The 13,508-nt window shown below is 34.7% G+C and overlaps 1 protein-coding gene across 1 annotated transcript in view; it reads left to right on the top strand.

Moving 5' to 3' along the window:
- Positions 1-13,508, top strand: part of COL24A1 (collagen type XXIV alpha 1 chain) — a 298,672-nt gene that overhangs the window by 92,754 nt on the left and 192,410 nt on the right. The window contains exon 19 of the mRNA XM_040987252.1: positions 7,315-7,368. Within this exon, the coding sequence (XP_040843186.1) occupies positions 7,315-7,368 (54 nt within the window). The remainder of the gene's footprint in view (positions 1-7,314; positions 7,369-13,508) is intronic.

Genomic DNA, 13,508 nt, shown 5'->3' with positions numbered 1-13,508 from the left:
ATATAAGCTTTTTTGGAGTATCTATCATACATCAATAATTAAAAAAGGAAACTCTGAAGCGAACTTGATTTCAAGGAACTTACATATAAGTAACAGTAGTGAATCTCTAGGAAACCAAGGCTTGTAACATCTACATTGTTCCTTATCATCAGCTTTGATCAGGTATGGAAAAAAAAAAAGTGAAATTCGTTCCTTTAAAGTCTAAAATAAGTGAAATCTTTAAAGAAAATTATAAAATAGTTAAGTAATATTTTTTTTCCTGAGGCTCCTGATCTTTATATATAGTTTCCTTCTTGGGTATGACTTTCATCTCCTATAACCAATATGCTCTTTTTTTACCTTTAATTTCCCTCTCTACCAAAGCCTGTCTTATAATGCCTGATAAACATATTTCATTCTGAGCAGCAATTGATGGACTAACTGTAGTGTAGTCCCCTTTCAAGAATATTTATATTTCAATACTGCACAGAGGCCTGAAACCGGTGTACGCATTCTCTAGCTACAGAATTTTGGGTGAACTGGGAAAAATCTGTGGGTGGTTCGAATTGGATATACCTCAAATTAATGATACAGGACAAGTGATCATCTACACAACCAGCAAGGCTGTACAGAGCTGGCTGGTATTTCTTGTTAAAAGCCTCTAGTCAGTTCTCTCATTGTTTTTTTAAGTACTCCTTTCTTTTTAGTTTTTTGTCATAAACACTACATATTTTTCATTAGCGTTTTAAGGGAACTATTCATCATTATAGGCAACCTGAAAAAACTAATATTCTAGTCTACTTTCAAGTTTTCCCTCTCTGTTCTTTAATATTTCACTTGGTCTAAACGCATTAAACTGCTGTGACAACAAAGTAAATATATCTCTGTATGTAACTTTATAGAATTGTATTAGAAGTGTTCCAAGATAAAAAAAACACTTGACATAAAATTTAGTATTCCAAATTTTGGCTCTTATTCTACATTCTTTAAAAACAATGGAAAATGCTACACAGCAGTGTTTTCCATTTCAGCATGATAGTATCAACTTCATGGACTTTCTCTGTGAATCCTCCTACTTCTGGCAGCAGAACATCTTCCAATGTGGTATTAGGATAGTTTAAATGTTTGTTGATTCAGCTGTTAGTGCCTCCCTAGTAGCCCACAGCTACAGAGGTTGCAAATATTTGAATTTTGGGTAACTTCAGTGGTAAATGGAGCCAGTTGTTTATTACAAAAAAGAAATTAGTCAAGATCACTAATCACAGAGATGCCGAAAGCAGCCAAGAAGAGGGCGGTCATTTCCACCAGGGTGGTCTATTTTAGAAACTAGGTTTTGGAAGTTTGATCTTATCAAGTGAGGAATTGCTTCTGAATGTCCATTTTAGTTAGCAGTTAAGTGAAACTAACTGGAACAACCCAATATATGGTTAGCTATATAAATTGATAACACTTAGTGTTAAGGGACTCCTTATGCTTATAGTTGTTACTTCTCTTTTATAGTTTAAACAAAACATGTAATTCAAAAGGTTATAGAGAGGGAACGAGAATTTTCTGTCTACTAGATGACAACATCTCCCCTAATTTCTCCTTTAATGGGCAATAAAATAAAGTACCAGTTGATCATTACAGTTTGTTTAACATCCTCACTGCTGATTCCCTCACATGTCAAATTCTGTCAATCTTATTGTAACATCCTCATACTTTCTCTCCAGAGAGCTGTGTCTTTATCTATATCCTGGTCTCATGTCAGCATAAACGCCAGAATCTCTGATTTTATCCTACTTGCCAGCCAACAAGTTAGGCTGATTTTTTTTCCAAAGATTCCTCTGGCAGAAGTCACAATAGGTTTATTTTTTAAGAGACGAAGGAATTTTTACATAGCAGTTGTTGTAAGAATTAACATTTGCGCTGATCCACTGTGCTGCCTTTCCCAGGGAGTGATGAGTAGAGGGCTAGGCAATGCATTTGCAATGAGTTGCTTTATCTGAGTAAACTTGAGCTCATGCAAATTGAATCTTTACAATGACAATTCAAGTAGGTGTTATCCAGAAAGAGATGTTGTTGTATTATTTTGGGCAGTAAGCATCTTTTCTCTTTGCTACAGAAGAGAGCCACTATTTCTACATTTTCTATTGTTGAAAGTCACTGAGAAGACATACCATAACAATCATTAGTCAGCACTTCATGGCATAATGATTGAAATGTTAACGGCAATGAAGAATTATCTTCCAGTGATATGCTAAAATTAAATACTGGAAGTGTAAAGGATGGGCAGAATACATTTATTTTCTTCCATAAACTTAACTATCTTACTGCAATAGAGAAACATACTCTTCATTACAATATCATATAATCAGTGCTAATTAGCTATGGTAATAAAGCAATGTACAAATATGAAAAACAAGCTATTGATTCTGAACAAAGCAAACCACGAGTTTCTTAGTCATGGTAACAATTTGTATAATAGAGGATTGTGCAACAGGAAGTAGGAAGGCTTCTAAGAAGCATGGAACTTAAACAGCTACTTACTGAAACAGTTGGGATTTATCAGCCAGGAAAAGGAAACAAAGACATTCCAGGCAGAGGAACTAATATATAAAAATGCACAAAGTTATAAATGAGCTAGATATATGCACACTGCAAACAGTTCAATGTCTCAGTCCAATCCTTTTCCACTAAAAGTGACACAAATCTAAATCAGATAGCTGTGTCAGGAGTCAGGACTTTCACAGTTGGTTAATGTACTCAGAAAAAATCCAGGAGAGCATGGCCCTAGAGATTTTCTGGATACAGCAACCTGACGAGCGAAGAGATCTTGTACTCACTTGATTTACTTCTTTTTGTTTTGTTCATAAGACAAAGTGAAAAGGTAACCACTGGCATCTCTGGCTTTTCTTGTCCCCAGGATTGGCAATCTCAGCAAAAAATAAGGTTCCTTATTTATGTTTGCAGCAAATTATTAGAGCTGCAGTCAGTCTGGCTTGGGTCACATGTTAATCCTATGTGAGTCATTATAGAAAGGGAAATGGAGTACTGTAGTCAGCATGATTTGGGTCATTTACTCACCTCTGGTATGGAAACAGTGCACATGAACCAAGAAGGGGAGAAGAATGGAAACTCAAAGAGATTGTGAAAAAAATTTCTAAAAATGCCTTTTCGCATATTACATCTTGCGATCAAGTTCTTGGAGTTAGGTGCGCTCATTTCAATGAGTTAAATGCACATTTACATGTCTCAACAACAACAGTAGCCTCAGGCCGTTTACTCAGAACAATGTACCATGCTTTTCTTAATCCCCTAACTTCCCACTCCTTTCACTGATATTTATAAACTAGCAGGGAGAACGTATTTGGGATAAAAAAAAAAAAAATACGTGTTCTGGGAAGTGCCAGGATTTTTTGTTCTATAATATATTTTGGATAACAAATGACATATAAATATGTATACTCACGCTGCCTTTTCAGGATACCCATTAGCAGAAAGCTGGGTTGGAAAAGAAGTAGCCAGCACTTGAACCGGTGCTCTCATATGCGCTGTAGGTGTGCCAAGCATCGGTTTAACTTACTATGCTACGTTGCCTATCTCATCCATTTACGTGTGTTGTGAAACCATACTTCAAATCAAGACATTGAACATATTCATCAAACCCAAATGTCTCCTTGTTCACTTTTATAATTCTTCACTGTCACTGTTATCTCCTCCCTCCTCAGGTTACTTTCTGTTTGTAAATAGAAAATATCCAAACCTAATATCAAATAATAGATAAGCTCATTTTAAAAACATTTAATATAACTTTATGTGCCTTTCAGAAGAATGAAAATGGACTTGCCATGCCTTTGTAAATATCTTTAAAAATGATTTCAGAAATTGTGAATACTAGTTCAGCAAAGTCTTATTTGGAGCAACAGGGATTGCATGTTGAATTTTATGAAATATTGTTATTAGTGCTTTGTGAATTTTCTATGCTAGAATATTAGAATTTAACTACTGGATAATGCAGTTATGCTAAATTTTCTGCTGAACTGTAGAGTATTATGAAAGGGAAAATAATAGAGTAGCAAGGCTCAATTGCAATATTTTCAACCATGTCATAGTTCTTAAAATCTGGTTATGATGACGTTTTAGATTTAAAACAACAGAAGAATACAAATGGATATTTGATTTATTTTTCCACAGTCCATATATTCTCTCTGTGGTTTTCTCAAGACAGAGAAGTTCCTTCACTTGCAACTTGTATGCTGCCCTATGCTGAAGTTTAATTTCTTTAGTGTACTGAGAAAGTGAATTTATTACTTTTTTCCTTTACTTTTTTTTTTTTTTTTTTGGCAGTAGCGTTTGGGCAGATTAGTCTCACTCAGAAAAAGGCATTTTAATCTTTTTTTTTTAATTGCTTTCCTCTTTGGACTGACCACATTACTAACATGGCATGTACTTGTATGAGTGCTAGAAAACAAAACCTTATGACTATTACCTGGATTCCTGTTTCAAAACAAATTCTCCTCTTACAAAATCTCTTAGCCTCTAGGTTTCTTGATCCTGTGTTTTTCTAGCAAATTGGTAGTCACATTGCAGAGGTCTAGTTCTGTCCTTGTTTGTGCCGAGATTGTGATAGTCTGTCCTGGCACTAGAAAGCATGTGTCTAGTAATCCCCACTTTGTCATGTTGGTAACTGATGATGCTTGCTGCTTGGATCCATTAGAGGATTTGTAGACTTGCAAAATAAAGATTTTCTTGGTCTGTCATTTACATATTCACTTACTGGCTGGAATATTTCTTGTCTGCTGTTTGGTTACTAGTGGTGCAGTTCATTAAAGAATGAATTAGTTCCCTTTCATTCTCAGAATATGGACAGTTATTATTGTATGTGAGTTTATTATGAACTTGTGAATTTATGTGTATTTGCCATGTGTAAATTCATTGCAGCTGTTATCCTTATCAATGTTCACATTCCCATATCTGACCTTTTTAGCATCACCTGGGTTTTTGTAAAATGTCTCTAATTTTGATGACTTTTATGGCTTACTTGTTTTCTTGTGTAACATAGTGTCTCTGGCTTATCTGAAAGTGAAATTTATGCAGAGGGATGGTTTCTAACCAGGTTCTTATACATTCATAAACCAGTGCATTGGGGTCAAAAGTAACTACCAAACATGTCTTTATTTTCAAAAGAAAAAAATCCTGTCATCCAATAATGAAAAAAAAAAATTTAAAACATTTGATGAGCCAGGTATTTTATTAGATTCTGGGAATATGGTAGTGAATATTAGATAAAAATGCATTCAAGTGGTTTATATCTGACAAGGAAAATAAGAGAAACAAAAAACAAAAGTGACTTTGCCACACCCTAGGGTTGCATAAAAGTTATTAGAAGAAAGTAAAAAAAAAGAAGGGAAAACCACTATTTGGAGATGATGCACAGCTTCTTCACTTAGAAACTTGTGTATTGAAGTACTAGCCATTCGAGTAATGAACACAAGATGAGGGAGAAGTGTTGCAAACGGTATTTTGGATTCAATTTTGAACAGCTGACTACTATTATTGCAGAAAATAAAACAGAAGGACCACAAGGATCCACAGGGATTTTGCCCACACCAAGTGTACCAAGAGAGTGTTTAAGAGAAAATTTAGGAAATTTTAGAGAAAAGCATTTGATTTTTTAAATTGTATATACAAGTGCTAATGAAGTTGAATCTAAATCCCCTTAATTAGTAAATCAATCAAAGTCTGTATGATACATACCTGTGTTATTATTCCAGCACTTCCAAAATCCATTACTGCAATTAGTCTTTTCTATTACCACTGTTTTTGTGTGTGTGTGCGAGAAATACCCCAAAGTCATAATTCTCTCCAAAAATCCAAGTTTTAAGTCTGGCATTTAATTTGTGATGATGTTTCTGTCTTAGTCCAATGAAATTAATTTTGGCATCACTTTCTTATTTTTCTTCCCAGAATGAGTATCACTGAATTACCCTTCCTGTTTCATACCTGTGGAAATCTCTATCCCCCTTGTGTTTACACTTCTACTGAAATGCCTCTTCTTGCCTACAATGATGTTTTATTTTCAGCCTTTACTTTCGTAGACGCTGATGCTTACATTTGTCTTAGCCTTGTTTTCCTTTGCCAGCATCAGTGGAAAACACAAGAACAGCTTAAGTTTCAAAAAAATAAATGCAAGTTAAACCACAGTTATGAGGTGATCATCTTTATTGAAATTGATCATGACAAATCAAACCCATTAGTCATAATTTCAACAAAACTTTTGATGTAACCATTTGAGAGCATTCTAGGCCTTCTCCCAATACAGATTTTCTTTAACACTGTTCCAGTTTTTTCTTGAGCCAACTGTTTTAGACTGTGACTGCAATTTCCTAAAAGATAAAATGATGCTCACTCAAATATGAAGTGTACACAGGCTTAAGATTTTATTTAACTCATTAGTCAGTGAGAAAACTAGCAAAATGTTGAATTTAAGAGCATTTGAGGAGCCAAGTTTAAATTTAATTAATTATGAGATGTAAGGATAAAATTGTTGGATTAGTTACAAAACTGATTTAGCCATAATCTTTGAGGATTTTTTTTCTTTATCCAAACTTAAGTTGTTTGTATCTGAAGCCTAATGAAAATCTACAATGTCTACCCTGGCACTAAGATGCCACATAAAATGCACACATCCCATATTAAGAGTGCTGCATTTGAGTCTGGACTCTGCTTCTTATTTCAGCTTTCTCTGTATACTTACTCTGGCAGGCAGTACGTGACAGCTCAAGTAGGGGGCTATCACACATGAGGAAGACCACGATTCAGTGGCCAGCCCTGTCTTCTCGTCAGGCAGGAGCTACTGTCAGTTTTGGGCAACAAACCATTGGCTAACAACTCCATCTCTCTACCTCTTAAATAAATGAAGTATTTAAAATCTGGTAATTAACATGTAGTGAATTCGTAATGATTCTAACAAAGGACACTCATCTAAACCTGGATGGCCTAGTATCCTGCTTTCCTTTGGAAGGTCATGTCGCACACCTTTATGCCTTATTTCAAAACTGAAGATGATTTTTTTAGTAAGATTTCTACCATCTTGTTCTGGATTACACGATTTTATTCAGGTCTAAAGATTGTGAATAACTGGTGAAGCCAATTTCGTTTTAGTAGACTTTATACACTTTGTATTTCCATGTTGTACAGCTGTCTATTATAACAATTTTTTAATATTGAGGTTATGAAGAATATACATTACTTCAACTGAACATAAAGGAAAGGCAAATCTAATTTTTATATGGTAATTTATTGAAAGTGATTTTCTATGGAATAAACCCTTTACATTTTTCTGTTCTGTAGGGTTTTCCAGGAGATATTGGGATTCCTGGACAAAATGGCCCCGAAGGACTGAAGGTAAAAAAAAAAAAAAATTAAAAAAAAAGATTGACGTAAGGACACTGAAGTATAGTTATATAGAGGTTTCTAATCTAAGTTCTCAAAGCATGTTTGGAAAGGCCTTAGATATACCAGGATATTCCTGAGTAATTTTTCGAGCTGTCTTGGGTGTTTTCAATAAACTTCTTTCGGAGTTCAGAATTAAGTAATTGAAGACAATTTTCCTGATTTGGTGTGGACTCAACCTAGAGCAAAAGGGTATCTTGGAAGTTATAGGGAGGAGAAGATAGAGCTTGCAATAAACAAATGAGATTTTTTTCTAATCCTGTAAACTATTTAGGAGCTATGAAGTATAATAAAAAAAAAAGAGAGAGAGAGAGAGAGAGAGGAAACCTACAGTGCTTTGGAACCTTTGGAACATGTTCCAGCACAGAGTATCTGAAGACATTAAAGCCTTTTTATCTTTAACTATTGTTATAAATGGATACTAGAAATTACCCATCACAAAATGTTCAATGCCAGGCTTTGCCCTGCAGGGTACCATGCAAGCTGGACATCATTAACAAGTAAGTAACGTGACTAAATAGGTTGAACTTCGGAGGATTTGTAAGTTATGAACTACAGATGCTGTGGAAGATAACTGCATAGACAGTAAATGATAAATGAAGCTACAGGGATACATGAAATAACTGTGTTGGTGTGCTGAAGTGTCAGTGAATTTGGAGCTATAGAACATGCCTCAAAAACATTGCTTTTTTGCATCAACATGTGAAGGTGTGTTTGTGTTATTTATAAATGGTTAAATAATTCATTGAAAGACATATTATAGTTACACTTCTAGCATGTATGTGATCTCAAAGTCTGAGATATTAAGCATTCAGTTTTGGTTTGAATTGTTGAGAGCATTCAGTAAAATGCTGAAGTGTTTCTCCTTTATCCTATTGGACATCATGAAGTAATTAAAGATATTTAATTAATTATTAAAATCTTAGTTGGCAAACTTTTTTAAAAGTTACCATGCCAGTGAGAAAGATGGTTTGGAGAAAAGGCATAAGAAAGAACTGACTTAGGACACCCACTTGTTCAAAAATATTTGTTGGCCGCCTTAAATAAGACATTCATTGTTCTAAGCTGTAGGGCCACCATGATGAAAGAATCTTACTCCAAATTTCAAGATATTTAAAATCTAGAGAAAAACAAGAGGAAGGCTTTTCTAATTATCTGAATTAATAATTATAATATAGGATATTGTAAGAACACAGATCACAGGAAAGACAATGCTTGATTTTACAGTGAAGGAGTAGAAACATGCAGAGCAGACAAATGAGATAAATGGCACTCAGGAAAAAGAAACTTGTGAAGGAATGGAGGCACAATGTTTGGGAAATAATTATGCTAAAATTACCATTGTTTATCTGACATTGAAATTCATCTGTGTATTCCAGCTTTTTTTTTTATGTGGAAAAGCTATAAACAGCCCTAAATTCAATGACCTTTCCTTCTCTATCTCCATGGAATTATCCTCTGTCTGTTCATGTTCCCCATGTATTACGTCAAATCCCCTCCTGACTTCCAAACAACCTCTTGCCATCAGTTATCACGTTTATCTCAATCTCTAATTTGACTCAGAATTTCCTGTCTTTGCTCTGAAAGTCATTCTTATGTTGTAATTTTGGCCCTCTTTATGTTTTAGCAAGATCAGTGTGGCAGACGCTAATTGTAAGGCAGTCTGATCAATGCTCCACACACACTGCCAAGCTACTGGTGCATTTATCTTCATGAAGTACAAATGTCGCCATTTCACTCTTGCGCTAAATGACTCAGTCATCTCTACAGAGTTCTTGCTACGGCTTGCCCTTTGCCTCCCTTGTTAGACAAGGTTCTCCATGACCTAAACCTTTTCTACAACTTTATTGTCACTTACTCAACATCTGCCATCACTTTCCCAAAGTTATCTCGATCACAGCATTTAGGATATCACAGCATGCCATACACATTGAAAGCCCTTAACTTTGCTGATTTTTGTGTGTGTGGGTATGTGACTGCAGTACAGCATTTTTTATTTAGCTAACATCCTTACAGCTCATAGCACTTTGGGAGGCTTCCCAGATCCTCTCAAATCTAAATGAAATATGTCTTCCCAGACATATGTATTTGTATATGTATACACGCACCTGTATTTTCATATGAAAACAGCTGATGCCTCATTAGTATCATTATTAAACTTTAAGCTTTTTGAAGGAAGAGAGATTAATTGATTCTATGCACGTCTTTGTTACCAGAATGATATATATAGCATATAATAGGAATTAAACAAATATTGGTTGAGTCGTTGATGTGATTGAATGATCATAGCTGAGAACTATTTTGGAGACAGAATGTCTTCAGTTAGTTAAATGAAAGTAATGGAATAAAGAGAAGTTAAACATAAAACTGAGGCTCTGACTTGGGTCACTAATGACATTTAGCTGAAACAGGGAAGTTAAATCGGAAACTCAGGAGAGGAGGAGCATTTTCAGACACTGAGGAAGACATAAAAATTGATTCCTCAGTGATATGACAACTTATTGAGAAATACAAAAGGAAGCTATCAAAGAGTATGAGAAGTTTTATGTAAAAGGATTAATAGAGGGCTGTAAGAGCCTCGGTCATTGTACAGCAGATTCTGTTGTGAGAAAGTAGGAAATACATTGGGGGTGTAGGCACTGACCTTGTAATGCTTTGAAGGGTGTACACCATACTAGGTGAAAAAAACAGTTTTGAAAATTTCTTAAAGTTCAGAGATTTTGTTTTCTTTACTCTGAAGAAAGCCAAATGGCTGCAATTAAAACAGTGATCTTTAAGTCTTCCTTTTGGCTACTTCTATCAATCATAAGATTGAAACATTAAAACTGAATCTAAGGCTAAAAAGCTACACGCTTCAATGAACAACAGTGGTTACTTTTTTGGTGATTATTAACTACTGTGTAGATTACTTGATCTAAATGTATTCAAAAAACATGAGTTTATAGTTTCAGCAGCAGCAACAAGGGGAGATAAATCAATTGTATACACATCACTGAATCTTAAAACAGTATCACAGAAAGGATGATTTTAAAGAAAAGAACCAGAAAGACTAAAAAGAAAAAAAGATAATGAAGGGTGTCTCTACTTATCTTCTTGAAACATCCCGTATGCCTAGAAATTGTTTCTGGAAACAGAGCCTAACTTAGTGAGTCTGTTAATGTTACATTTTTTTTTTAGCTGTGTACTGTATATCATGGAAGCATTTACAACTTTTTTCCAAAGAAGTTGCTTTTGAAAAGTGGAGATAACATAAGCTGTCGAAGTCCTGCTGAGCTCACATATGTTGAATATCAAGAAAAACTTGCATACTGTATTTAAAATATGAAATATGTATTATCTGATTTGCAAAAAAATGTATTCAGAGAATGCACATCTCTAAAGAAGCCTTTTATTTTATGCCAGTTGACAGAAAAATCTCAAACTAAGGAAATTTATGTTAATTATTCTATGCATTGTGGAGTTGTATGTGTACATATATCTGTGCATAAGAAACAAACATATGTCAGTAAGCTTTCTTGAGAGTGACCCATTTGTCAGTTGGCTTTTGACAATCTCATAACACTAAAAAAAAGAAATCCTTTGCCGCTTATTGCAAAACGTTTGAGTATCCAGTAAGCAGAGGAGTAATGTGTTTCATGCTCTGTGGAATCAGGAATGCTAAAGACAGTCTCCATTATGAATCTCTCCAACCTCTGTACGTTTCCAAAGAAAATCTATTACTAGTGAAATGGTATTTCATAATGTAGGGAAATAGCTCTCATAGTGAATTATTACATGTCATGTATTTACCTGTATAAACGTGAGCTAACTTCCCAAGAGGAAGTGATTCTACATCATAATTTTCACAGAGATCTTTATAGTGACTCTTTTAATCTGTAGAAAGCACTGAGTTGGTTGAGAATGTGTATTTAGTTGTGTCCAGTGGGCAGATACTCCACTATGTTACTGTTTGTAATGTAAGTAGTAACTTGAAAACAAGATTAAAGTGTGGTCTCTGTGTAATAGAAACTTACAATCGTCTAGAAACATGAGGTTTCCATATCTGAAAAAGCTAAGAAGCATAATAATTGGGCAGCTTATGATAAATGAGCAGTTATGATTGGAAGAAAACCAATGCATGTAGTCATTTTCTGAGATACTTTGTGGAAGAATTGGAATTTGAATTGAATTGCTTACATTTAGTCAAGTGGAGCAAAGGAGTGAGGTAGTCTGTGTAACAGGTAGAAAATAAGCATATTCAAAGAGGGCAGAAGTAAATCTGACTTTTAAAACACAAGGAACAGAATGTGACATATTAAACAAAGTTAAGAAAGTTGAATACTAATAATACAATGGAAAGTGAATATTAATAATTCACATGGAAAGTTGTGCATGCATGTATATGTGTACATGTGTGGTTTTTAACATGGGATTCATTATTTTAACAAATGTTTCCATACACAGTGCAGCATTGTAACTCTTAAAATGAATGTACATTTGTGTGCAGAATAAGAATCTTTAGAAGCATTTTATCTTGCAGTATAAACACAGCACCTCCTGGAGCAGTTCTCTCTTGCCCCTTATCTTTAGGCTCTAGAAACCACCTTTCTACTCTTTGCTTCTATGATTTTGACTATTTTCAATACCTCATATAAGTAGAATTATAAAGTATTTGTTGTATCCACTTAATGTAACATCTTCAGAGTTCATCCATATTGTAGCATATGACAAAACGTTCTGCTTTATGGCAAAATAGAATTCCATTGTTTGCAAGTACCATATTTCCTTTATTTGTTTCTCCCTCAGTGGACATTTAGTTACTCATACTTCTTAACTATTTTAAGTAAGCCTAGAGTGAACATAAGAAACCAAGTATGTCTTTGAGACCCTTTTTTTTAATACTTTAGGGGAAACGCCCAGGCTTCTTTGTCCATTGTTAATAAGGTTATTTACTTATCTGCTTAGCTCATTTTCCTTTTCTTTTAAAGATTTATTTATTTTTATTGGAAATGTAGACCCACAGAGGAAAGAACAGATAACGATCTTCCATCAACTGGCTGCTTCACTCTCCAAATGGACCCAGTGGCCAGAAGTGAGCTAATCCAAAGCCAGGAACTCTGAGCTTCTTCCGAGTCATCCTTGTGGGTACAGGCTCTCAAGGCTTTGGGCCATCTTCCACTGCTTTCCCAAGCCACAGGCAGGGACTTAGATGGGAAGTGGAACAAGTAGGACAGAAATGGCATCCCTGTGAGATGCTAGCATTTACAGGCAGAGGATTAGCCAATGGAGTCATTGTGCTGGGTCCTTGTCCATTCTCAATCAGTTTGTTTTTGATATTGTTCATTCTGCAGATTATAGAGAAGATTTAAAAATTTTATAGTCCCATTTGCCTATTTTGCTTTATAGTCCCATTTGTCTGTCGTTCTTTTGTTCTTGGTGCATTTGGTTTTAGAGCCAAGAAATTGTTGATGTAACCAATGTAGTAACCTGTCTTTTCTTCTGGACTTACTTTGAAGTCTATAAATCGTTTTAGTTGATTTTTGTGTATGATGTAAAAAAATGACGCAATTTCAGTCTTTCCAAGTGAATATACAAGTTTCTTAAAACTCTTTGTTGAAAAGACTATTTTTTCTTTTTTATTTGTCTTGCCATCCTCATCAAAAATCATTTGACTACCAGTGAGGTTTGCTTTGGTATCATGCATTCTTTCCTACTTCTTTATACAACTGCTTTTATGCACGTTCTGCAACATTTTCAGTATTGTAGCTTAGTAACTCACTTTGAAGCCAAAAAGTATTATGTTTTCAGCTCTGTTCTTTTTAAAAATTGTTATGGCTTTTCGTGTCTAGCGCAGTTCTGTCAGTTTTAGGTAATTTTTCCTATTTCTTGCAAAAAAAAAAAATGTCCCTGGGGTTTGTGATAGATAGCATTAAATCTCCTGATCACATTCCGTGTTTTGGACATATTAACAGAGGTGTCTTTCAATCCATGAACACAGGATGTCTTCACAATTATTTATATGTTTTCTTAAATCTGTTTTGACAGTATTTTACTGTTTTTAATCTATAAGTCTCTTAGTTTATTGGTGGAGAAATTCAACCCTAAGTATTTAA

The sequence above is a fragment of the Ochotona curzoniae genome, unplaced genomic scaffold (genome assembly GCF_017591425.1).
Source record: "Ochotona curzoniae isolate NIBS_2020 unplaced genomic scaffold, NIBS_Ocur_1.0 contig_4612, whole genome shotgun sequence".
Classification (NCBI taxonomy): domain Eukaryota; kingdom Metazoa; phylum Chordata; class Mammalia; order Lagomorpha; family Ochotonidae; genus Ochotona; species Ochotona curzoniae.
The sequence above is the reverse complement of the archived record's forward strand: the minus strand, read 5'-3'. Positions and strand labels throughout refer to the sequence as shown.